Below are 27191 nucleotides of genomic sequence, written 5' to 3' on the forward strand. Positions count from 1 at the left end.
CTTAAACACTCTTGCACCATGGATTGAATCCTTTGTTAGAGAGAGAGGCGAGTACTACACGAGCTCGTTCCGTAATGAGCCTTGTCTACGAAGAGTAGAGCGACCTCATCTTGCTTGCTTCTGGCAAAGCTTAACGCTTCTAGCAATAGATAAGAAGCATTCTGGTATGGCACGCCCGCGCGTCTCGTGACTGTAATGGTTGGGGTTGGCTCTGCTCGTCGGTTGTGCTGCGTGAGCCTCCAGATGCCTCCAAGCAAGCGAAGTTCAAGTCCGAAAAAAATCCGTTCGAGAAAGAAGAAGATCAATTTAGGGTCGAACCACCCAACTTTTTTTATTATTCTTTATTTTTTACCAATCATTAATTGTATGACTTCTCTATTCATTTTGAATTTATGTTACCACTAATCTAGAAGTTTTAAAATTTTATGCACTATCTGTGATCCATAGCATTCAATAGGCTAAACCCAAAACTAACATATTATAATTGAGTTTGTGTCAACCAACCTAAGTCCAATTCAGTTTTCAAAAACTTGCATCTAAGCATGTTTATTTTGGATAGGTTAGAAAATGATCAACAAGCTTGCATTAAAAATAACCATTTTGAGTAGATAGTATGGTATAGCGTGACCCGTTTAATTGATAAAGTTATTGAAAGTTGATAGCAATAACCTGATCTCCTGCTTCCATCATTATAAAGTTTATTGTCTTAATAAATTAGGTGTGATCTGAAAAATCCTCTCTTACTCTTTAAACAAGAAAGTTTAGATGGTTTATTGGTAAAACTTAAAAAATTAGGAGGAGCTGGATATTTAGCATCGATTTTGGTTGTTGCCAGGTGGCTAGATATATTTTACAAAATTATTCACCCTCCGTTGCCCCGGTGTGCCCTCAAAATCTTAGGAAGCTACAAATATCATGTTCCCTCAAACGACAGGACCTTATCTCTAGATACTCCGAGGAAAACAAAAAAATGGAAGCGAGCTCCGCCGTTTTCTTCTTCTCCGTAAAACCCCTTCTCCCTTTCAACCTCTGCAGCTCTTCTCCCTCCTCCTCCTCTTCTTCTTCTCCTCCGAGACATCTCCTCGTCGTAAACTTCAAGCCAAGAACTATAAAATCCCTGATGTTTCCTCCGTCTTCTCGAGGTTCTCTTTCCCTTTCGCCACCCTTCGCCGTTGCTGAAGCCTTAGAGCAAGTAGCAGACACTTCGGATTCTCCGAGAGGGGCGTCGCACAAAATCGACAAGAACGGGAGATTTTGCAGCCCGAGAGCTGCACGAGAGCTTGCTCTGTGAGTTTGTGCACTTGTTTTGGCTCAAAGTTATAGTCTTTGGGAGTTTGGTTGCTTGTCAGGTTTCTAATTGGAAGAATTTTATTATTATTATTTTTTTGGACTGAGTTAGTTCAAAAAAATATTTTGAACACGAACCATGAGGGATGTTAGTTTTTCCATAATTAAACTCATGGAAAGAGTCATATTTTAGAGATGAAGAGAATACCGACCGAGTAACATGGAATGCATTATGAAACCCAATTTCATACTTGGTGATGCTTGGTATACTTAAAAGCCCACCGCGGGACACCAGAAACAGGCCCCACTGCCTATAAATTGGATCAAGAGCCCTCCGACAAACCGAGTCCCAGCGCCAACGCTTGTTAGGGTTTTCTCGGTCTCCGCGGCTCCTCGCCCTTCAGCTTCTTTGTGCGAGAAGCCCTTTTTACAATTCTTCCATGTTCCCTGATTTTTTTGATTTGATCTCTATTCTCTCCTTTCCTCCTGTTGGAAGATCTTATGCTAATTTCTTAGATTACAGGGTCATACATCGCTTCTCTGATATTTGCTTAGCTTTTCTATGGTTTCTGTTAGTGAATGATGTTGTTTTCATCCATTGTTTATTTTAGCTGTGTTTAAGGATGGCCTAATATTGCAATTGTTTGCTGCTGGATTTTGGGTGCAGCAAGGAATCTATCGTTAGGCCAAATGTTTCTCCTTCCTTTAGCTCCGAATCATCCTTTCTAGGGTTTTTCGGTGACAAGGTAGGTAAATTGCTTCAAATTTTTTTTCCAGTTTTATCGATATATTTCAACAATTTCTTCGATTACTTTTGCGTTCTTTTTTTCTTTTCTTTTCTGTTTGTTGTGATTTGGTTTATGTATTCTATAGGCGTGATGTTGGATGATGAAGAAAATCATTCGGATTCCCATTGATTTCCGTAAGATGATATTATTAACCAGCTACTTCTGAAACATTATGCCACCTCACTTCCATTACGAAGATAACGCTTCGTCAAAGTAAAGTTTGGTTTTTGATTTTCTTTGGTTATTCCTCTCATGCTCGTTATCGACTTCGTTTTAAATTTCTACATGCTTGTCTTTCTTTTCTATTTTGGTAGCATATGGTTCGAATTCCACTCTATTGAAAATTTTAATGAGCCTGTGATGTGAGAAAAATATATTTGCTACTCTTGATGGGAAACCCATCTGATGACAATCTACCACCAAGATCTCTGAGGCTCTGGTTTCCACTACCCTATTCAAGTCTTCTTTTTTCTGTTAAAAATCTCCTTTTTTTATTTAATTTATGTATGTTTAAGATTTAAACTATGGTCGCATGGTATAAATGTCATCAGGTCTCAAAAAACACTCGCATAGTTTAGATACTTTCATGAGCCTGTGATGATAGAAAAATATTTGTTGCTCTTGATGGGTGACCCATCTGATGATCATCAACTACCAAGATCTCTGAGGTTCTGTTTCTTCTTTTTTCTGTTTAAAATCTCATTTTCTATTTAAATCTTGTTTGTGTAAAAATTTAAATTTTGTGACCATTTCATACTAGGATTTTAGAATACATGCTTGTTGGATTTAAATAGTTAGCTATCATTTTACATCTGGATCTGTATAACATATTTTTTAGACATGTCTTTTAAAAATTTTATATTATAATTTCACAACCATAAGTTGATCAAGGTTTGAAAGATGAAAATTGATTAGTCGAATTTGAATTGATTTTACTGATTAGGCTGATAATTTTTAAATTTTTCACAGGTTGATGGTGCTAGTTAAGAATGTGGCACTTGCGGTGGAAATATTCTTTATTTTCTAATAAAAATAAAAATTTTGGGGAAAGCGGTTGATTCTTTGAATTTGTTGTTACAACCACTCTGTCATCTTATCTACACTCAACTTATAATGTTTGGAGAAATTAAATTGATTGAGGAATGAGACTGAACTTACTTCAGCATGCATGCATTAGATATTGGATTATATGTTGAATGCTGCGGAATCTAACATTATCCTTCTATATATCTCTTCTAGTCAAAATGGGTCATAACTCATTTGAGTTTTTGTTCAAGTCATTTTTTTTTATAATTTAGTTCAATCTTAACATAGTCATATTTTAAGATGCAGAGCATAAAATGTTGACATTTGTATGGATTAAACCTTCTGTTTTTGGTAACTCTTTTCCAAAATGTGCAAATCCTACAATTGTTTGAAATATGATCAAACTCTTTCGACCCATCTCCCATCCATCTTATCTTGTCAGATTGGAGTAACCCACTAGTTTTTGCTTGTGATGACCATCTAAATGGTAAAATAATCTTTAATATGATTGGTTTGAAGTTTAGCACCATGTCGTGAACATAATCTAGAGTTTTACATGAAAAATTGTAATGATTTAAATTGCAATGACAGTCCTTTATCCAATTTATACCTATGATGCCTGTCTAACTTGATGATCCCGATGGCTGATTTGAACTTTCTTTTTGCTAACCCTTTATTTGGATGCAGCAATATAAATCCATTGGAATCTATCCCATTTGTCTTGTCATCCACAGGTAGTCAGTTTTGATTTAAACTCAAAATGTTGCAAAATCTATTCAACCAACCAACCCAGATGGTACAACCATCTTGTTATTTTAAAAAAAATTGGGGGCAAATTTTTGTTATTTGTTAGCTGTTTGCTGATATTATACTTTTGGAAGGTAAAATTATAGTCTTTATTGCATGCGCTAGAACGGTTGTTGATGCTGCCAATCTTTGAGGCGCATTCCTATGGGCTCAATTTTCGAAATCAGCACACAATGAATGTAACCAATGGTAATGCACCTGGGTGAGTGGTGGCATGTAATGAATATTACGGGTTTTTTTTTTTTTTTTGATAAAAGCGGCATTTCATATAGCTCTAACTTGAGTACATCCAGCCATATCAAAAGAAAGTAAAGCATACAGGATAGGAGGAATATCTCCTATAGATGTCCATGTGACCTCTCCAGAATGCCGGGCAACAAAAGAGGCAACCCAGCCTGCTGCACTGTTTGCCTCTCGGAAAACATGTAACGCCCGAAAATCACTCGACTCCTGCGCCAATCTCCGAATCTCACTAATGAGAGGGTGCCCATCACCATATCTGTCCACTCCCCGAATCCACTCTATCACCACAGAGGAGTTCCCCCTCAAGGCATATATGCTCAGCACGAAGTACCCGCCTCGCATAGGATATCCCCTCCCAGGCTGCCCGCAACTCCGCACCGACAGCGGTGAGTCCCGGCGCACAGCGGCCACCAGCAGCTATCAGACCACCCAGGTGGTCTCTGATGATAAAACCAACTCCTCCAGACACCCCGTCCACCGACATACTACCATCAAAATTCACTTTGAGATGACCAAGGGTGGGGGTACCCAAGAAACTAGGGCGAACCTGGGCGCTGTGACAGCGGAAAGAGTACCCCAGGTGTCCCTGGCCATCTCAGAAGGGGACCTAACGATAGTAGTGGTAGCCTCCCTGGCAAGCCACATAGCTCTGTCCACCACCACCCTCGGGGGTAACCGTCTGCCCTCAAAGATACCAGCATTCCTGTCCAACCAGATAGAATGGGCCAAATAAGCCCACTGGATCCCCGGCCTCAACATTACTGGGCCTCCGCATGAAAACTCTCAACCAATGAATCCAATCCTGTGTCGACTCGACTGAGTAGGGCAGCAAAGATGGTGATCGGCTCCAGATTCCCCTAGCTCTGGGGCACTGTAGGATAACATGATCAATCGTCTCCACAGTCTCCGTGCCACTCCTCACAACACTGAGTAATCCTCACCCCACGCCGTGCTAACACACTCCTGGTCAGTAGCCAACTCCATACCACCTTCCATATGAAGAGCGCGACACGCGGGTGAATCCGCATCCTCCAAATCCATCCTCCATCTAATCTGTTGGGCTGGCTCTCGCTCAACAACATGGAAATATCCCTGGCTCGCACCTGCGATCGCCCTGTCGGCATCCAGACTAGTCTATCCGACCCCTCCCGGGCAGGAATAGGTAGAGCCAAGATCATCTCTGCCAACTGCTCCCCAAAAGCCTCTCTAATCAACTCAACGCCTCCAACGCCCCCCTTCCGGGCTCCATCAAATCTCTGACCCTGAGACCGACTAACCTCGACGTATCCACCATGATCGGTAGTCTACTCATAGGCTGCTCCGGTCACCCAGCGATTCCTCTAACACATCAATGGATCGCCCATCACCAATAGCCATCTAATCGCGGGAAGCACTTAACCCTGCTCTAGCGCAAATCTCCCTCCAGATCGGTGAGTGGCGAGCCCCGTACGGGCCCAGGCACCAGACCACCATACTTGGCCCTCATCAATGAGGCCCCACATGCTATCAGGCTCTAACACAACTCTAGCGGCGTGCCGTGCCGCTAGGACCTCCCGTCTCGCCACCCAAGGACTGCAACCCCAAGCCACCAAATCTCGTCGGCTGACATACCACCTCCCATGCCATGAGATGGATGCCCCTTCCGCCTCCGTCCTCCCCCAAATAAAGTTTCTGAAGATCGCTCAATATTCCTCACTGTCGCCACCGGTATAAAAGAGGTAGATAATAGGTAAATCGGGATCGAGGAGAGAACTGACCGTACCAAGATAATCCTGCCATCATAGAAAGTGAATGTATCTGCCACCCCTCCAACCTGTGCCTGATACTGATCTCCAGGGAAGAGCAATCACTGCTACGTAGACGCTGCCCTGAGATCGGCACTCCAAATACCTCAACATACCCTCCTGCCTATCCACCCCCAAATCTCCAGTATGGAGGTCTTCACATTCGGTTTGGTCTTCGGGCTAAAGCAAACTGCTGACTTGGATGAATTGACCCGTTGACCAGACACAGAGCAATAATCCCAAAAAATCCTCCATACAATCCGTGCTGCTTGTCTCGTCGCCCGGACTAACAGAAAACAATCATCGGCAAATAGTAAATGGGAGATCGGTGTGGCATCGGCACAGGCCTGTAAAACCTCCAGCTCCTGGTGAACACTGCATGCCGCAAGGTCGTAGAGAGTGCATCTGCACATAAAATAAACAGTAATGGGGAAAGGGGGCATCCCTGACGCAATCCCCCAGTAGACACAAAATACCGTGATGGCGTACCATTTACCAGGATGGCGAAGGAAGGAGCCCTGATACATCCCATGACCCATCTGACCCAAGTCTCGGGAAAGCCAAACCCCTGCAAAGACTGCTGCAACAAAATCCATCTCATCCTATCATAGGCCTCTCTCCATGTCCAGCTTGGATCCCCATCAAACCTTCTTCTACTCGAAGCCCTACCGAGATCAAACATAAACTCCTGGGCAATAAGAACATTATCTGTAATACTCGCCCTCCCACAAAAGCTCCCTGCTCCGGACTAATCAGTCTCGGAAGAATCTCCCTCAATCTAACAGCTAGTAACTTTGCTGTCGCCTTGTACAAGGTCGTACACAGGCTGATCGGGCGAAAGTGGCTAGGCTCGGAAGCATCCTGTCGCTTCGGTATCAGGGTGACTAGGGTCCTCTGCCAATCTGAAGACATCACGGCTGTGCTAAAATACTGCTGTATGGCAGCCGTCACCCCCTGACCAACAATCATCCAGTACCTCCGAAAAATAATGGTGGAAGCCGTCCGGACCCGGCGCCTTGTCCCCCTCAAGGGACCACAACACCTCCTGAATCTCCCTCGCCGATACCGGCCTAATCAGTGCGGCCATATCCTCCTCCGCCACCCGTATCAGTGGCGGCACGATACCCTCTTGAGATCCCAGTACCTGGCTGCTCAGACCATTTGGCCTGAAGAACCTCCAACACCCTCTGGATGTGTTTCATCCCTCATGGAGCTGCCCATCCTCATCCTGATCAACCTAATCGTGTTCGATGTCCCTTATCATGCCGCCTGGTGAAAAAATTAGTGTTCCTATCCCCTCCTGGATCCACTGTACCTCGATTTTCTGTCTCCAAAAGATCTCCGCTGTCTCAATAGGGATTCATGCATAGTAAGGATGATCTAAGCTCCCTCATCTCACCTCCGCCAGACTCCCCCATGGCTTCCTGAGCCTGCAACCTGGCAATGGCCTCCTCAGTCTCCTCAATCCTCCTAAAATGTTCCCTACCTCCTCCGGTTCCACCTTCTCAACCTTCTTTTCGTCAGCTCCAACCGGCGAGAACCGATACATAGCATCCCTCTCACGGTACACCCATGCCTCTCACAATCTCCCAAGACGTGGATAACATGTCCAAAACTTCTCAAATCTTGAAGAGAACGAATGGACATCTGCATCAGTATACAATAAAGGGCAATGGTCGGAGCAATCCTCGGAAGTGACGAACTGATAATCAGAAAGCACTGAGCCCACCCAGCTGTGGCATAGACTCTATCCAGTTTCTCCAAACCCGGGCCTGTCCCTGCTGTTATTGCACCATGTGAACTTTGGGCCGAAAGCCCACATCTATCAATCCATTTGACATAGTGAAATCTTGGAACTCCCGCTTTCCTCTTTAACAAAGGCCTTCCTTCATCTTCTCCTGGGGATCAAATACAATTGAATCACCTGCCAACATCATAGGATAGCCTGATTGATAAGCCTGAGATGCCTCCGCCACATCGCCTCCGGACTCTATAATCTGTACTGGCATACACTGCCTGCTAGAACCACGGCCTTCGATTAACCTCCGAAATCCTAAATGACCTCTTGTCTACAGACATTGAGACATCTAGTTTATAGTCACCTGTGCCAAGTCACAATAATGCCCCTGACAATCCTAAGAGATTCCACTGCATAGAATCCCAAGACCTTGGAACTGCCGCTCTAGCTTCTGAAGGCTTCGCCGGATAGTCGGGGTCTCAAACAAACACAATTTCAGGTTTGTGCTGGTGCACCAACCTGCGAAAAGCTGGGGCAAAGGAGGGCTTCCCTGCACCCGGGCAATTCCAAGGAGGGCTCTCATGGTGCCATGGTGCGTCGGCATGACCCACCTCCCTTGGGCCACTACCGCATCTTGGATCCAAATCACATCCTCATCACCATCACTTCCCTCCTTCTCAATTCACTGTGCATAACCCCATAGCAGACGCATCAGCCGTGCACAGCATTGTTATGTGACTCATGTGAATCTGTGCCAAATGTCCCTCTGTCACTGCTGATTACACCGAAATCTTCTTGGATCTTCCCAAACCCTCACCACGGCGTGCCGGCTCCTCCCTACTTGGAACAAAACGTGTTCCCACCAGAGCTGAGTCGGAGAAGAGAGCTAACCCTGCACAATTGTTGTCCTGGTGATGGCGTGCCAACGGCACACAGTCTCGCCCCTCGGAACGCTCCGTGGCCATAGAGCCTTCCTTACCGTACGGGTGATCTTCCCTTGTCCGCCGGCTTCCGTCCACCGCCTGCACATCGTCCAACCTCAACTGCCACGCGGCTACCGGTACCGCCGCCAATAGCTTCGCCGCAATCGACGCAGCTCGTGTCAGCCCCGCCGTGACGCGGTTTGCTTCCCAGGTATCCGGCATCCTTCCTCCGCCCTCCTCCTCGAGGCATGTCCGCCGACGAGGGGTGGCGGCGAGCTCTTACTAGCCTACGGCCACTCGACAGAACGGAACTCTCCCGGGGAGGAAGATCCCACTAGGTGTCACGGGGGGACGGTCGTAGACGACTCCAAGTTCCCTATTCGGCCGGAACTGGCGGAGCCTGCTGGGTCTTAGGTGGACTCGGGCCTTTTTAACGGACTTGGGCCCGGCCCAGCCCTACCAGTCCGCCTGGCCATAGAGGACGCCGATTCCCCCACCGGGTCCCTCACTGATTCACAAGTGGACTCGGGCTGCTCACGGTTGACTCAGGCCTTCGCCACCTTCCCGTCGAGCCGCCAACTCCTTCTCCAGCGACTCCGCCTAGCAACTTTTGTTGGTTTGCAACCTTCAAGTCTGCGTGAACGGGCATTTCGGCCCTCATCTCCATGCATGGCGCTGCAAACTGTTGGAATTGTGTCCCAAAGCCAATTTTTAATTGTAGAAATTGGATTATGTATATATTTTTATTAAAATGAATAAAATTTTTCTGGCATTTTCTATTCATCAACGTGTTACATCTTCAATTGAATCCTGTGTATTGTGATGAAGTCCTTAGGCTAATTTAGTGGTAAAAGAGGTGTTTATCATTTAGTCCTTAAACCGTTCGCGACCAAATGATGAGCTGTCAATTGGACAATAGCTATGTCAAGTTAAGGTCGTTGTGTGTCATTTAGTTGGTTGTCCTCTAAAACCAAGAAGTGTGGAGACACTGTATGGCATACAGGTGATGTAGGAGTACATCACACTGAACAGTGACTCACTGCGTAGCACTCTACTGTCGGGAGTTAGCTCGCAAAGCGTATGGGCATAGTACCTTGACCTGAGACTGTCACGGTGACTTGCAAGCAACTCACTGTACTAGGCACTGGATGACCTGAATTTCTATTCAGGGATCGAAGGATGCTGGGTGCAGTCAGTACTCGCGAAGTTCTGTGTACGAGTCAAGATGGATTGACCGCTCCAGATTATAGGGTTGATGTTCGCTATTTCATTCAGTAACCTTGGCCAGGTAAACCAAGTGATGGTCATTGATTTGATTATTGAAATCACTATGGATGACGGACCAGAGTTCGACAGTCCTCTGAGGTCATCTTGAGCATCGATGGTCATAGGGATGAATTATGCAACACCATACGTCTAGGTTCTTGAATGTTGCTTTGCATATTCGACCTATCGGACGTCGGTATCATTGCTAGATGGTCACCTCGATTAGTGCTGGAGTAGTCCATGTACTACCGCTTAGTGTCGAACCTATCGGAGTCACGCACATTAGTCAAACTAAGTAAGAAGGTCTTGACCAATTTAATTAAGAATTAAATTGTGGGTCATTTGGAATTTGGTTCTGTCTATTTCAGCTAGCACTGACATGAGGTACATGCTAATTCATGGATGACAACTAATTAAGTCTGTATTCGGGTCAATCAAGTTTCAATTAATGTAATGGAACTTGTCAGGACTCAATTGTTGAGATTGGATTTGATTGGGTCTAAATTAGTGTAATTGGGCTCGATCATGATTTAAGTGGGATTTAATTTCGTTTTGTTCTGATCTAGTCGGACTTGGATCGAGCCGAACTATACCCAATTGAATTCCCATGAGTCGGATCATGTGGAATTTTTTCGAGTCAAATCATTTAAATCGGCGTCAATTTGGATTAGAACCAAATAGGCTTGCTTTATTACAAAATGGGCTACCCTTTCCTATTTGGCTAAACATTTCAATGTTAACGGCTGACTTGGTTTTTAAATCCATTTAAATACCTCCTGTGGACCATGGACCTTAAGCTCATGGACCCTTAAGAGATGCTTGTGAGCCGCGATGGAAAGGAAGCCTGGGAGCAAAAACAGAGTCTTCTCCGTCCTTGGTTCAACGCCACGACGTGCCACCATCCGGACTCCGTTCGCTTGCCGTCTGGACCGGAATGTTCGTTTTGAACCGGCTACATTCCGGTTCATTTAGATCTTGAAATCTGGCACGTTTTCATCAATTCATTAGTTTTTTCCCACCGTTTGTTTTGAACAAGCGTTATGAAATTCATCCATAAATGATTCTTTAATGTTGGTCAATAGCGCCTCTTAACTCCTCTTGCGTTGGCTTTTGAGGCACCGTATCATTTGAAGACGAGAGGATGAGAATTTTCTTGAGAAGAAAATAATCAGACAGAAAGGAGTTTTTGATTCTGTGGAGAAGAGAAGAGGAGAGGAAGGAGTCCTTTCTCTCTGGTGGTTTGGAGCTCGGCCCAGATTCGATGTCCTCTCCTCCTTCTATTCCCTCTGTGATCAGGATCAAGAGACGGGCGTCTGTGGCTTAGGCGTGCTGTGAAGAAACGGGAGAAAAGAAACCGAAGAAAGAAAGAAAGAGAAGAAAGAAAGAAAGAGAAAAGGGAAGGTCCTTTTTCTGGATTTCTTTTCTTCCAAGGGTCCTTTTGCAAAAGATTGTTTTGCACGAGTAAAGACATCATCCAACCTTCTTGCGAAGCTTGACGTGCGTGCGAAGTAGAGGGCTTGCAGATCCAGGCCTTGCAGAGCTACCTTCAGGGATCCAGATCCAGATCCAGATTCAAATTACCTCGACCAACTTTCGCTACGGCTTGAGGTAATTTTATATAAAATTTAAATTTAATATTATAATTGTTATAAATAAAATAAAAAAAAATTTTAAAACTGATTTTTCATGCCTGGCGTTCGATTTTATCGGACAACTCGGGAAATTTTCCCTTCAAAAACGTCGTCAGAGCCGAGCCCTTACTGGTACTTGCCCCGGTCGTCTTCATCTTCCCACTCCCCCTTTAGGAGCCCAGTGCTATCGATCCAGTTCATGGAAAGCCAGGGACCATAGATCAGTGGGTCCTCCGATTCCCCTGGCGTCTTCCCTGTGTCTGAACACCGAACACCAACTCCAGCTTCCACCTCCATGCCTTCCGTCGTCGGGGAAGAAAACTCACAAGTCTTCTCCCCGTGACCGATACGGCCGCACCGGTAGCAGTAGTTGGGTAAATTTTCATAAACGAACTCGTGCCATAGCTTCTCTCCAATCCCTCCTTAGCTCCCTTCAAGAAGATCCCCGGCTTCAAAGGAACTCTTATATCGAGCTCCACTTTCACCTAGCAAACCCCCTCTTCCTCCCTTGATCAGTGGCCGCATCCAAAGCCATAGGTCTCCCAGCCGTAGCAGCTATCTGGAGTAGGGTCTCCTTTGCCCAGAAATCCAGCAGCAGCCATGGGAGACGCAGCCAAACTACCACCCAGCCAGCACCACCGGAGCCGGTGATGAAATTCGGCCTCCAGCGTTCCATTGTGAAGAGTTGGCCGGCCACTAAGCACGGCCCCCTCGCCAACATAGCCTCACAGTCCTTCTCACAGGCGAAGCGAACCACCAGAACCTCGTCAGCCATGGTGACGACCTCAACATTGTAGTTCAGACTCCCATCCGCCTCATCCCGCCCTACCCACTCCGCCGGCACCTTCCGCCCCACACTCTGCATGAACACCGAGGTATTTCGCCACTCCTTCCTGGTCATCTCCAACCTTTCCTCAGGGACCTCCAATACCTCCGTGAAGCGGCTTTGTAAGGCTCCCAACTCCCGCTCCGAGATCCGGTGACGATTCCATCTACCCTGGTTCGCCGAGCCCTTTGCCACCGCCGCCCACGACACACCCCTCGGATCAGCCCGGAAAGTCTGGCGCCCCACCTCCTCTGCACTCCCTCCCTTCCCCGTCTCCCTATCATTAGCTCTGTTGTCAGCCATTACTCCTCCCAAAACCCGTTCGAGAAAATTCCCAAGAGACCGCACGACTATTGATGCGGCTCTCTCTCTCTCCTCTCTCTCTCTCTCCTCTCAATATTACGGTTTCATAGTCTGGCTTGGACTATAGACAATTTGGCTCAAGCCAATAAACTATTAATGTTATTTTTGTAGAAGAAAATTTTAGAGACATTCACTTTTTTAGAGAGTTGTATATTGATTTTTTCTTTTTGATACATTGTTGTTTTTTTGATAATTTATTAAGATTAAGCTCAGTCCCATGGCATCTCATGGCAGTCCCATGGCATCTCATGGCTATACTCCTTCTTGGATAAACGTTATATCAGTTAAGCCTAGTTTAGTCCAATAAACTTGTCCCCTTATCATGAAGCTTAGACTAATTGAGAGCCCATTTGATATTGTTTTCATTTTTTATTTCTATTTTCAAAATCCAAGAAGAAAGCACAATAGACAAACAACCTGCATGATAGAAACCATTTTGCATTTTCAAATTTGTTTGATCAAAACTTTCTCAGACTTTGGAAACATAAACTTATTGCGTTCGAAATAAATGAAAACATAATGAACGTATAGTTTTGAGTCTCATGGGAATGCTGTCAGCCACATCAAGCTCCATGCTACTTTTTGCTAATTTGTGGATAAAAAAGTCACAAAAATAATAATAGTATCAAACAGATCCATAGTGTTTAAGCTAGTATAGCATTTAGGTTTGGTAACCGTGACTTGCTTTCTTTGATAATTGCTATGCGTACTCTAGAGTTGTATTCTAGAGTTTTATGTTATTGGCTGATGAATTGTCTTGCTTTTCAAGGCTTAGTTACCAACCTTCCATTCAATAGTTGATCATAAAATCTAGCTTGCAGCTTTTCAATAGACTTGCAAGGGCGCTCTGGTGGAGAACCTCCGGAGGAGGAGGTGGAGAACCTTCGGAGGCACTTTGCGATGGTCCTCAAATTGTCGGAGGATATCAAAGCCGGTAGGCACCTTGGGAGAAAGTTGCAGTCGTTATTTGGAGCCTTGGTCGATGGGTTCTGTTGAAGTGGGTGCCTCATGAGGTGGCGGCGCACGGAAAGCTTTAGTATGAGGTGGAGGTGTCTCCCCTTGCCGACGACCATTTGGTGGTTGGTTCAAATTGCAGGAGGACGGGACACACTCTATTCGGTGGCCCTTAGGTGGTGGCGGGTGAGCTGTTGGCGATGGAGCCATAGGCTCCTGACTTCATCCCTAGCCTGGACGTTGTCAAATCGGCGAGGTGTGGCTGTGGATGTTGAAGCTCTTGGTGGAGTACTGAGACAAGGATATAATCTTGCAGATCACTCAGCTGTAGTTCAATCGTTAGTCATGGATGGCTTTACCGACTAGTTGAAGAAGTTGGAGCTAGGGTTTAAGTTGGCCATTGATGCCAATGAGCTGTTGATGCGGAGATTCAAGTTAAGGGAGGAATAAGGTTTTGGGGTAGCCTTTCATGTACGAGAATGTTCTGGATTTCTGCTACCATTGTGCGTGAATAGGGCATGCAGATGAAGAGTGAATTCCAGTGCCGGAGCTAGCGGTGGAGTTGTAGATTTGCAGGGCGTTCAAGGTCATGGCTCCATGGTGGTGGAGGTAGGCGGAGGCTAGGGGATTGGTGGCGAACCTGATACCAGCTTGGATGAGCAAGGTTTGAGGCCTATTTTTGGCCCTTGGCTGACGATTGCGAGGATCCGGCCGTAAATGTGAAGGGACTGCCGAGGATGAGGAAATGACTGAGTAACGTTGGAGTTGTCAGGTTGGGTTCCTTTCCTCACGGGTGAGCTTCCCCTCCAATCGTCCAAGTTTTCTTAGCTCGTCGTCGAACTCGAATGGGTGGCAGAAGCCGACGAAGGTAGTGCATCAGCGATCGCCCTCGAAGGACTGGGTGATCGTTGATGGCGATGACTCGGGTGCTGTGGATGAGCAAGGTTGGAGGCCTATTTTGGCCCTTGCCTGACGATTGCGAAGATCCGACCATCATAGCTTTGAAAGGGGTTGTGGGATGAGGAAGATGACCGTGTAACCCCGAAGTTGTCAGGGTCGAGTTCCTCATCTCACGATCGAGCTTCCCCTCCAACCGTCCTAGTTTTCTTAGCTCGTCACCGGACTCGAATGGGTGCAGAAGCCGACGAAGGTAGTGCATTGGCGATCGTTCCTCCGAAGGACGGGTGTTAGTTGATAGCGATGACTTGGTGCTATGGCAACTTAGGTGGGGATCCGAATCGGGTCAGGGTCGACCTGTTGAGAGACTCGACTGACTCGATTGAGGAGACTGGCGGAGCCGGGGCCAGGGGACGAGCTATCTGGTGCATGGAAACTGTAGGAGGGCAGGCAAGCCCCCCTTTTATTTCCTCATTTCAGGAGACTGATTCGGATGTATGGCCGGTCATTTGTTTTTTGTGTGAAATTCAGCTTTCTAGAGACAGCCTCCCTTCAAACGACGGCGTCGGTTTCTAGCGACCTGGGATTCTTATGTCATTGAATCACTAGGTTTATTGGGGGTATCATTGTTTTGTGAAGCAGGATGTAGCTACTGTGATTTTTTCTATAACTGCCCCCAGTAAGTTGTAATAGTAATTTTGGAACATAATGAACCTCCTTTGATTTTGGTCGAATGTGTGTTTCTAAGTACCGACTTCAGAGTGAGGAGGGCCCGTATGGGGCGAGGTGACTAATCTTGTTGCACAAGGTATTATGGACCTTGATTGCTGGTGATTTTTAACTACATCTAGGGCCCATGGACAAGAGAGGAGGCAATGCTATAGTGACAAGTAGAAAGAAGGGGAGTTTCATGGACTTCATGGGGGCTAATGGGTTGGTGGATCTTGGCTTCTTTGGATCGAGGTTTTACTTGGTACAACAACCATTTTAGTTCATGCCAGAGTATGGCAGAGGATTGATAGGGTTATAGCCTCGACGAGTTGGATTCAACACTTTTCTATCTATTAGGTTTATCACCTTTTTCGAATCGCTTCATATCATCGTCCGCTCTTGATTAGCATTGTTTCTAGCACTTGTCACCACAACCCATTTCGCTTTGAGAAGATATAGTTGTCGAATCCAAAGTCTTGGGACATCGTCCGTGGGGTGTGGGGGATTTGGTGCGGGAGGATGCTATGTGGAGGTCACCTACAAATTGGAGCTCACTAAGTGGAGGTTGCGAAGATAGAATGCTGGAAGGGTGGCGGGTGATATCTTTAGAAGTTTCAATGAGGTGATGCATTTGTTGCTGACCTTATAGGGAATGGAGGATAATAGTGGTGTCTTGTTAGAGGAGGAGCTAGCTGATCTTCGACGAAAACTGGCTACACATCATTTTTTTTGCGGGCATGAGGAGGTATTATGGCGGCAGAAGTCAAGAGTTTCGTGGATTAGAGAAGGGGACATGAAACATTAGGTTCGTCTTCCGATCTACCATCATCAAGAGAAAGAGAACTTGGTCCGATTGTTGAGAGATGAGACTGGCAAAGTGTGGAGGAGGAGAGTGGGGTTAGATAGGTGATGTTCGATTTTTTCAGATTCAGGTGGATGGAGGGCTGCGATCGAGAGGTGGCCAACTATTTTTTGCCCCTAGATGTTGGGGTTGGGGGAAGCAGAAGAAATGCTAGACTCGTCGAGTCGGTCCTTGGAGATCGAGGTGGTGGGAGGGGCATTTTGGGCCTTGGCGGAGGATAAGCCCACCGTGTACACCGCTCAATCTCCTCCGATTACAACAAAAGTGTACAAACATGAAGATCCTCAAACCAAGAGAGACATTTTGATGCTCCTATCTTTCTGAGTAATACCATTGAGTAATATGGATGCATTATGGATGCATTATGAAACCCAATTTCATACTTGGTGATGCTTAGTATACTTGAAAGCCCACTGCGGACACCAGAAACAGGCCCCACTTGCCTATAAATTGGATCAAGAGCCCTCCGACAAACCTAGTTGTGATTCCATAGGCTATTCAAATTTTCTTCTTTTTAGGAACTAAACATATCTTATATCTTTGCAGTGAACCTTAATGTATACCTTGGTAACTCAGCTTAATGTACTCTACTTATGCCTTGTTTTACTTCCAGCTTATGGATCATGCCTAATGTTTTCTGTGGTATAGTTTCTCCTTTGCATTATATTGCACACCATTTAATTCTCCAGAAATTGGATGGGAGAGAACTTTTAACTGGTTTCATTATGGAAGCAGAAGCCTACGTCTCATAACATTCCTAATGCAGGATCAGCCTGCAGCAAGAATTTTGGAGCTCTGCATTCTTCACCTTGCAATGGCAGAAGTAACAGTGATAGGAACAAGGCACCAGATTGTCATAAATGAGGTCAGTTATCCTCCCCCTTCAGCCTACCTAGTGGGTTTTACCTTATCATCTTAACTCATTATTTGAGTGTCTTTCGCGAAGGCGGTTGATCTTGCAAAACGATTCTATGATGGCTGTGCTTCCTAGGATTATCAATGGATGCCCTCCGGACTTTTTCAAAGATTTCAGTGCAATGGATGCTGTTCAGTCTTTGGAATCATCAAAGCTTGAAATTTAAGGACATCTTTATAGCAGATCGGAGTGGAAGCAGCGGCAAAAGTTAAAGAAATCCTCATTCTGTTTGTCAAAGGCTAACGGTCATGTAAAGTGGGAGTAGGGAAACTGCAGGTTAATTGTGGTGATCAAAAGGACTTGATAAATTTCCATTGGTTACTGGAGAACCAAGGGTGGGGAGAAAACGAAATGTACTTAGCCTTAGAAATGAATCACGAGATCCATATTTTTTACGCATGATTGAACCTTTAGTTTTATTTTGATGAATATTGTGCCCACATCTGTATTACAAAAATAATTCAGACGAATGCATTGTAGATTCTGAGTTTTTGTATTACTGATACCATATTCACATATTTGCATTTTGTTGTACAAGTTATATTGTAAGATGTGGTGAGCTCGAAGAACTACCCAACTAAATAACTCATGTAGTTATTTTATAAGAGAGATGTGTTTTTTTTTTTTATTTTTTCATTATGGAAGAGTCGTAGGTTTTTGAGTATTCTTGGTTTTTGTTCTTCTCTCTTGCCAAATATTAAGAATTTCAATAACCATCTGAAAGAAAGATATGGCTTTGTGATTCTGAGGGCATAACATATATCCATGTCAATATACAAAATGAGCTGAGTCAAGACGAAGATCCATACGCTTCATTATATTGAACATATAAATGGAACCAAAATTTGTGATTCATATACATTCTAGCTTTGTCTTGGGAAAAATAAACCCATTCTATTGTTTGAGGGGCCCTTCATTTCGTGATTTTTTGGTTGGTAAGAAGTCTCTAAATCATTTGAAGGTGTTGCTTTAAGTACTTTGGATGATAGATATCCAAACTTACAAAGCTCAAATGCTGTTGTCGCCTCATCTCCCTAAAATCCGATTTGTGTCCAAGAATCTCATTAACAACTAAAATTTTTTGTGGTGCCATCTGTACACCGTAAAGTGCAATGCATCCCTGAATAGCTGCCATCAGAAGATGGATGACTATCAAACAATGTACGTGACTATCAAACAATGCACGCCATATATGACATGACGTGCACTTTTGGATTATTTTGTTTGATGGCTATTTATTTCTTGATGGCAGTCATCCAAAACTGCACAATATTTTATGGTGTTGTGCGCGCCCTGCAGAGGATCCATGCTCTTTTATTAATTTTTTTTTTGGACTGAGGTAGGTCAAAATATTTTGAACATGAACATGAGGGATGTTAGTTTTTCCATAAACTCATGAAAATAGTCATATTTTAGAGATGAAGAGAATACCGACCGAGTAACATGGAATGCATTATGAAACCCAATTTCATACTTGGTGATGCTTGGTATACTTAAAAGCCCACCGCGGGACACCAGAAACAGGCCCCACTGCCTATAAATTGGATCAAGAGCCCTCCGACAAACCGAGTCCCAGCGCCAACGCTTGTTAGGGTTTTCTCGGTCTCCGCGGCTCCTCGCCCTTCAGCTTTTTTGGGCGAGAAGCCCTTTTTACAATTCTTTCCATGTTCCCTGATTTTTTTGATTTGATCTCTATTCTCTCCTTTCCTCCTGTTGGAAGATCTTATGCTAATTTCTTAGATTACAGGGTCATACATCGCTTCTCTGATATTTGCTAAGCTTTCTATGGTTTCTGTTAGTGAATGATGTTGTTTTCATCCATTGTTTATTTTAGCTGTGTTTAAGGATGGCCTAATATTGCAATTGTTTGCTGCTGGATTTTGGGTGCAGCAAGGAATCTATCGTTAGGCCAAATGTTTCTCCTTCCTTTAGCTCCGAATCATCCTTTCTAGGGTTTTTCAGTGACAAGGTAGGTAAATTGCTTCAATTTTTTTTCCAGTTTTATCGATATATTTCAACAATTTCTTCGATTACTTTTGCGTTCTTTTTTTCTTTTCCTTTCTGTTTGTTGTGATTTGGTTTATGTATTCTATAGGCATGATGTTGGATGATGAACTGAACATTCGGATTCCCATTGATTTCCTTAAGATGATATTATTAACCAGCTACTTCTGACACATTATGCCAACTCCCTTCCATTATGAAGATAACGTTTCGTCAAAGTGAAGTTTGGATTTTTGATTTTTTTTGGTTATTTCTCTCATCCTCGTTATTGACTTGGTCTTAAATTTCTACCTGCTTGTCTTTTTTTCTTATTTTGGTAACATATAGTTGTAATTCCACTATATTGAAAATTTTGATGAGGCCTGTGATGTGAGAAAAATATATTTGCTACTCTTGATGGGGGAAACCCATCTGATGACAATCTACCACCAAGATCTCTCAGGCCCTGGTTTCCATTACCCTATTCAAGTCTTCTTTTTTCAGTTAAAAATCTCATTTTTTTATTTAATTTCTGTAAATACCACCTCCAGCTCACGCCAACTCTCTTCCGTCCCTTTTCTCTCGAAAATCGAAACAACGTGGGTTTTTTCTTGTCCTTCCGGCCATCCCCTAAGCTCCCAGGCTCTACTTTCACAACCGATGCCCCGGTCGCATCGGTCTCCTCCATCCGCCCATCTTGGAAGAAGAAGATTTGCATAAGAAGCTCTTCTTTTTTGCTCTGGGTCAAAGGTATGAATTCTTGGGCCTTCTCCCTTTCCCTTTTTATCGTTTTTGGTGCTTCTTTTTGTGGTTTGAGTTCTTGGCTTTTTTTTTGTTCGTTCTTGGTGCTTCTTCCTGAGGTATGGATTCTTGGTCTTCTCCTTTTTTTGCTCGATCGTTTTTGGTGCTTCTGCTTGAGATCTTTTGTAAGAAATTTTTCTCTTCGGCTCTGATCATTGTTTATGTTTCTCGGGATCGTACTTAGATATCTCTCCTCAGAAAATTTCGGTTTTCGACTTAGGATTTTAATGGGTGTTCCTCCATGCTTTTTTATTTTTTTTATTTCTTTTTATTTTTCTAGACTAGAGTTTATAAGGAGAAAATAAGATTTCGATGCTTGGTATGTTGTGAGCTGTATTTCTAGTCGTCTAACGACTAGAGCTGTCAAAAGAGATCATGGATCACCTACGAATCCACTATCGCCACAGCTTCGATACCGTTTCATGTCATGATGAATCTTAATTTGATGATTAGTTGGATGATTAGAAGTACAACTCACAACATACCGAGCATTATATTCTTATTTTCTCCTTATAAACTCTAGTCCAGAGAAATAAAAAGAAATAAAAAAAATAAAAAGGATGGAGGAACACCCATTGAAATTTTAAGTCGAAAATTGAAATTTTTTGAGGAGAGATATCTAAGTATGATCCCGAGAAATATAAACAATGATTGGAGCCGAAGAGAAAAATTTCTTGCAAGAGATCTCAAGCAAAAGAACCAAGAACGATCGAGCAAAAAAAAGGAGAAGGCCAAGAATCCATACCTCAGGAAGAAGCACCAAGAATGAACAAAAAAAAAGGCTAATAACTCAAACCTTAAGAAGAAGCACTAAGAATGATCAAAAGGGTTTTGGAGAAGGCCCAAGAATTCATACCTTTGACCTAGAGCAAAAAAGAAGAGCTTCTGATGCAAATCTTCTTCTTCCGAGATGGACGGATGGAGGAGACCGATGCGACCGGGGCATCGGTTGTGAAAGTAGAGCCTGAGAGCTTAGGGGATGGCCGGAAGGACAAGAAAGAAACCCACATTATTTCGACTTTCGAGAGAAAAGGGAGGGAAGAGAGTGGCATGAGCTGGAGGTGGTATTTGTAGGCTATGACGGATACTATGTGAGTCGGTTATAAAGCCGTTACTTTGTATGGATTACTTATGCAAATAGCATGAACCGGATAGGCTATACGATGTGAGTCATATAAAATACACGTAACTATGTATAGTTGTTTCTTTGACAAAGGCGATTTAAACAAGGAAGCGTCGACTATGGATCCGATTGGATATGGATCCAGGCCGAGCAGGTGCATGAATGTTCCCGCACACGCAGAATAACATGCCTGGTGCAAAGGAGATTAGGCTTGCACTCTGATTTTTTTATTCGGCATTGTAGTGAACCTTGTTGGTGGTTGCTTGATGAGCTGGATATTTCATAATATATGATTTAGAGAGGTACCTAAAACTAGTCATGCTGATTAAATACAGGTGTCATGAATGCAAAAAAACCAATGAAGAGAAGGGGCATATATTGGATCAGGTTAAGTCACGTCTAGACTGATATCAATAAAACTTTTATCCAATCCCGACTTAGCCCACTTTTAGGTCAAAAAGTCAAAGTCCTATCATAACACATCTTAAAAGTACAAACCGAACTTGAAAACAAAAAGCCAACCTAAGCTCCCTACATGGGAGACAACAAGAGAGAGAGAGAGCTTTGAGCCTCCATGTTTCTAGCCAATTTGAATAGAAAGTGGGGTAAAGGTGTTGACGATTACACCACCGCTCCACGGGTATGTTGATGGCTTTGTCTTAGATAATAATAGTGACTGTTGAATAAGCACAATCAATTAATTGCAGCCAGAAATCCCATCATAAGTAAACAAAAGGAACACAAAGACATACCAGGCGTCCATATTTTGATGATGCTGCAGAGAACGATACCTTGATCGGATGGTTTAGACCAGTGATTGACTAACTGATTGGCCTTTGATGGTGGAATTAGTTATCTAACATGATTATGTTTAAGAAAATAAAACACATTGCTAAAAAAATAAAAAAGAAAAGAAAAGCATACAATATCTTTCTTCTCTTTAGTATGGCTGAGAATAAGTGTACTTCAGCTCATGGGCCAAACTTTCATTGTCTGGTACAAATCATCAAGCCAGTCTGTTTAACAATTTTGCATGCTATTTCAAATTCAGGCCCGGTCCGTTTGTCCTCCTTAACACCATACTTAATCGAATGCCTGTCATCGCCACATCATTACTCTGCATGTCACGCCATGCCTAGGCGGGGAATATGGTCCTTAAGTAATTAAATGTGGTCTTATTTCGCTAGAGAAAAATTGTTGCCCAGTAGATACAACCCAAGAGGGGGGTGAATTGGGTCTTTTAAAACTTTTATGCTACTTCTAAAACTTTATGATTAACTATGCTAAGTTGTATAGATGCACAGTGAAAGTTAAACTTAGCAAGGGTTTGATGTATAGACTTCGACTTGATTAAATATGCTTGCAACTAAAGGATGTGCGGATAAGAATTAAGCAAGCAATTTATCTAAGTAAGTAAGTGTGTTAGTTAGACAATAACTAGAGGCATTACAAACACAAAGGACATATAGTGGTTCGGTGCACCCCAGCACCTACATCCACTCCCCAAGACCTCTTGAGAATTTCACTATAATCCTACCGATTACAGCCGGTTGTTTTACAAGCTCACAACCCAACTTGTTGTTTTACGAGATCACAACGAACTCGGTCGGTTTTCACAGGCTCACCGACTCGAACCACCGATTGTTTTCACGGGGCTCACAATCCAACCCGGTTGGTTTTCCCAAAGGCTCACCAACCACAACCTTAATCCCGTTGGTTTTTCCTTGGGCTCACCAACAAACCTTACACCGTTGGTTTTTCCTTTGGCTCACCAACAAACCTTTAACCCCTTGATTCAATCCCTTGATTGAATCAAGTTACAAGATATTAAAATAAAGAATAAAAACAAATCAAAGCTTCTTAAACAAGCAGATATGACAGTATAAACAAATAGAGTAAAGAGAAGCCCTCAAACGAGTTTTGAAGATGGAGGAGCTCGGCTTCTTCTTTACTTGATCCTCCTCTGATTTGGCATGAAGTAGAGGATCTCCGAGGCAGCACACGGATGGAGAGGAAGCTTTCGGATTCACTTGGATGCTCTTCTTCTCTCTATTTCGTTTTGGATGGTCCTTTTGTGCTTGTGGGAGATTTCCTTTGTAATCTCTTTGAGATCTCTTTCCTAGATGATCTCTCCCACTTCCATGATTTCTCCCCTAGCTCTCTTCTTGTTTTATAGCTTTAGATGGCGTGGAAACAAGAATATAGCCGTTAGAGACAAAAATAGAGCCGTTGGACACAGTCTGCACTTTCTGACAATATTACCGTTGGGATCGGAGTCGACTCGCGCGATCAGGAGTCGACTCGCCTGTTGCAGGAGTCGGCTCGTGCTTTACTGGAGACGACTCGGCCACTGTTCCAAATTTGAATTAAAGTGCATGCCTTGACTGGGAGTCGACTCGGCTTAACCTGGAGTCGACTCGCCAACTTCTGGAGCTGACCTGGCAATTTCGGAGTCGGCTCATCCACTGAAGTCCGTGGATCCAATTTTGAATTTGTCCTCTCGAGTCGACTCGACTGTCCTGGGAGTCGACTCGAATCTCAGAGCCCGAACTTCCGATCCTCTGTCTTTTGGCTCGTCCAGTCTTGGAGTCGACTCGAACTTCCTTGGAGTCGACTCGGCTCTCAGTTTGCGAAACACAGCCTTCTGCCATCTTGGTTGTAGCGCTGCCTTGGAGTCGACTCGAGCTGTCTGGGAGTCGACTCGAATCTCAGAGGCAGTAACTTGGTTTTCTGTCTGTTGATGGTCGCGGAGTCTCGGAGTCGACTCGTGCAATGCGGGAGTCGACTCGAATCTCAGAGTCCCAAAAATGCTCTCTGACTTTTTCCTTGTGTTCCGCTGAGAGTCGACTCTTGCTTTCTTTGGAGTCGACCTACCAACCATCGGAGTCGACTCGCGTTCCACTGGAGTCGACTCGAATCTCAGACCCGAAAACTGCTCTCTGACTTTTCTGCCTGTGACTCCTAGGAGTCGACTCATACTTCTCCGGAGTCGACTCGGTAAACATTGGAGTCGACTCGAATTCCTCAGGAGTCGACTCGAAGACTATTCTTTGAATTTTTTCTTTGATTTTACTCCTCCAATTTGAATCCTTTGAACTTTAAGCTTGGGCCAATAAATTGTAGCTTTCTTCCAACTTGAGAGCTTTGGAGGCCTTCTTGTGTTCTCCCAACTTGCTATGTTCCTTGCAAAATAAATATCTTTCTCCTTGCAACATAAACATTAGTATCTATACTTCAAGGTTTTGTGATCATCAAAATCAATCTATGAATCAATCTTTGGGTCATCAATCTCCCCCTTTTTGATGATGACAAAACTTGGAGTATATGCAATATAAAAGATATTGATTTCTAGAAGTAATACATAGCTAAGTTGCATGAAGTAGAAAACATATATATGTAAAAACATACTTCATGATAATGCTTTAGATTTAATCAGCTTAACACAATTAACATATTTAAATTTAAGCTGATTTGTATTCAATTCAAAGTAATAAAGCATTATGAGTATATATAGCATATACTTAGATATTTCTCCCCCTTTTTGACAACATCAAAAAGATAGTGAAACATTAAGCACAAAGATCAGAGCAGAACACATCGAGTGTGAATTCAAGAGGTTTTCTAATTTGATACCACAGATAGTTTTCTAATCAAGTGTAGGTGGAATCTTTCTTAGGTTAATTCAAGAAGTACTACAAACGATATTCAAGGAAAATATGAGTAGAAATCTAACCTCTCTTCACTGAGTATGAAAGCTTGTTCGTTTAAGACCTTTTGCCCAATCTATTAAGTATTTTATCAACCATGAGAGCAATTTAATTAATTTTCTTAATGACTTCAAAGTTCTTTTATGATAATAGGAGCATTGGGGCACAAATATCAAAATATACATTCATGCAATTTTTGATACATCTTAGAGCTCTTTTAAAGACTTTCTTTTATTTTTTTAGAAAATAAGCACAATTTGATACATAAAATAATGAATTTGCACAAAATTGAAGTTCCAAAAAGCAAGCCAATTAGAGCTCATTAGTGAAGTTCCAAAAATAGATTTTCTAAGAGATACTCAAGAAAATTTAACACATTATTCTCCCCCTTTTTCATTAAATTAGAGGCTCTTAAGATTTGCAATTTGGTTCAAGAGTGATGCATGAGATATACTAACCAAATAACACGCCTCAAGGTGTATCATACAGATTTTCAGATTTAAATTTCAGATGATACATATTGGAGAGTATTAGAATTACTTTTCATTTAGTGTTCTTTCTCTCTCCTTTAGTTATAGATTTATGCGATTAAGTTCCATAAGACCTTTCCTTCTGAAATTTTCTTTCTCCCCCTCAATTGATCATTCCATTTAAGAGTTTAGAATCCTAAGATAATGTTCAATAAGATTGTCAATCTCAAAAATATATTTCAGCTTATTTTCATAAGACTCAAGGTTTGAGATAAGACAACCTTTATAGAACTCATCTCAAGGAAATTAAAGCATGTCTTGCAATATAAGGAGGTTCATCAAAATCAATCCATAAAATTCAAAGTATGCATCAAAATAAAGTGTCTTTGGGATAGGATACTGAATATCTAAAGCTCCCCCTCAAAAGATGCATTCTTCTTTAATCATTTTAAATTGTTGAATTTCAGATTTTAGTGATAAACGTGAATAACACTGAAATTCTGTAATATCGAGAATGTAGAGTAATCTAGTATTATTCCAAAATTTGTAGTAATTACTCTTTCTAATCCTTTACGAACAAGTTATGCTTTCTCTTAATCTTAGAGAAAATGTATAGAAATATTAATCAGAAAATGATTCATTTGAAGCTCAATTTCTTTCAAAAGCATTTACATTTTCTTTCTTTTAGAGTCATTTGAGTGAACTGAAATATTTCTAGTTTTAAGATCATTCACTCTATTGATGGAAGTCTTTAATAATGTAGGAGAGAAAAACATATAGATGATCATTGAAGTATATCTATTTATAGAACTCAATTTCTTAATTATAGTTTTTCTGCAATGGATACATGAAACACAATAAATCTTTTTAATATCAAAATAAGATCATATATTTAGAAATTTTTGTTTGCAATCAAGATCATCGAAAGACACATCATTTGGACCAATATTAGTACACTTTGAAGATAAGAAATGATATGTTTCGGATGCGTATCGGAGCAATCAACCAAAGGCATCAGAATTAATTCTGTTTTTCTTACATTAAGATTTTATTTAGAAATCATATTGAGTCTAAGCTTGTATACAAAATCAGATTCTGAATTACATAGGATTTTCAATTGAGGCTTTCAAAATCATAATTTGAGATATGTATCTTCCACATTATAGCTCATCTTAAATCATTAAGATTGAAAACGCATATTTCAATAACATTAGAGCACTTTCAGAATCTTTGTATTTAATTTTGAGTTTTGATACAAAATGGAGGATATTTTAACAAGTATTAGGATATTATGTATCAAAGTTAGGCAAGTAGAAAGATAGATCAAGATTAATTCATTCTGCCTAAATAGAGATATCTTTCTCTTCTCCTTTTTACAAATTTATTTAACTTTCAGATTTTAAAGATGATTGTGAACGACAAATCTGAAATTTCTTTTCAATAATACCCAAAAATTTATGCAGTATTTCAAACATTCAATTAAATTATCTAAGCATGGAGCATTACAAAATATTGAGAACCCATAATTCAAAACATCATACCATATGCACACTATATTAAGTGTTAAGTCATACATTAAAATAATAAGAACAAGCATGTCAAGGATCAAAATCAATTCTTTTCAAATAAACTCCTCCTATTTAAATATTATCTTGCATTGATTTCATCCTTAAATTATGTTTTCAAGTGATAAAAAAGACTTGATTCTTCTTATATACTTTCATTTACTTTGTCTTTCATTTTTACTTTCTTATGCTCTATACTCTATTTGCTCCCTATCCGGTGGAGTTGGGAAGGGGCACGAGGTACTACCACTAGCCTCCCTCTTGTGCCGTCCCTAATATGCCCTACACCGAATAGTTGGGTCAAATAGTGCCGGGTACTACCACTAGCCTCCCCATTGGCACCATCCCTATGATGAGCAATATAGAAAGGTTAAAATGTTTACTTCAAACTCTCCCTGTTTGAGTGTAATTAATTATAGATTTTATCCCTTCCAAATGTGCCGAATATATTATGCTTGTTTTGCTTTTCCTTAAGATTGAAGTACTTGCCTTTGCTCAGATTTTTCATCTCTTGAACAAT

At 42.4% G+C, this 27191-nt stretch overlaps 1 protein-coding gene and 5 non-coding genes across 19 annotated transcripts; all 6 read left to right on the top strand.

Annotated features, from left to right (window-relative positions):
- Nucleotides 1-873: 873 nt before the first annotated feature.
- On the top strand, nt 874-17540 carry LOC120112482. 14 transcript variants are annotated; one of them, XR_005514131.1, is made up of 5 exons: nt 874-1287; nt 1955-2033; nt 2161-2743; nt 16873-16971; nt 17053-17421. XR_005514131.1 is itself a non-coding variant. In XM_039132009.1 (5 exons), the coding sequence occupies exons 1-4, from the start codon at nt 971-973 to the stop codon at nt 16931-16933; spliced, it is 504 nt and encodes a 167-aa protein (XP_038987937.1). In that variant the 5' UTR covers nt 884-970; the 3' UTR covers nt 16934-16971; nt 17053-17421. The 14 variants fall into 14 exon arrangements, 3 of the variants coding, with proteins under 3 accessions (XP_038987937.1, XP_038987936.1, XP_038987938.1); XM_039132009.1 differs by lacking the exon at nt 2161-2743 and adding an exon at nt 3789-3835 and having other exon boundaries at nt 884-1287; XR_005514136.1 differs by lacking the exon at nt 874-1287 and adding an exon at nt 1295-1811 and having other exon boundaries at nt 2161-2288; nt 17053-17540.
- Nucleotides 2166-2246, top strand: LOC120112689. The gene has a single exon (XR_005514260.1). It is a non-coding gene; the product is annotated as a small nucleolar RNA R12 (small nucleolar RNA).
- Nucleotides 2428-2511, top strand: LOC120112631. The gene has a single exon (XR_005514205.1). It is a non-coding gene; the product is annotated as a small nucleolar RNA SNORD24 (small nucleolar RNA).
- LOC120112663 lies at nt 2665-2746 on the top strand. The gene has a single exon (XR_005514238.1). It is a non-coding gene; the product is annotated as a small nucleolar RNA SNORD24 (small nucleolar RNA).
- A 1582-nt stretch (nt 17541-19122) lies between the features above and the next one.
- Nucleotides 19123-19202, top strand: LOC113461799. The gene has a single exon (XR_003384074.2). It is a non-coding gene; the product is annotated as a small nucleolar RNA R12 (small nucleolar RNA).
- A 183-nt stretch (nt 19203-19385) lies between these two features.
- Nucleotides 19386-19471, top strand: LOC120112639. Its single transcript, XR_005514213.1, has one exon. It is a non-coding gene; the product is annotated as a small nucleolar RNA SNORD24 (small nucleolar RNA).
- Nucleotides 19472-27191: the final 7720 nt, after the last annotated feature.

Source organism: Phoenix dactylifera, chromosome 11, assembly GCF_009389715.1.
Source record: "Phoenix dactylifera cultivar Barhee BC4 chromosome 11, palm_55x_up_171113_PBpolish2nd_filt_p, whole genome shotgun sequence".
NCBI classification, from domain to species: domain Eukaryota; kingdom Viridiplantae; phylum Streptophyta; class Magnoliopsida; order Arecales; family Arecaceae; genus Phoenix; species Phoenix dactylifera.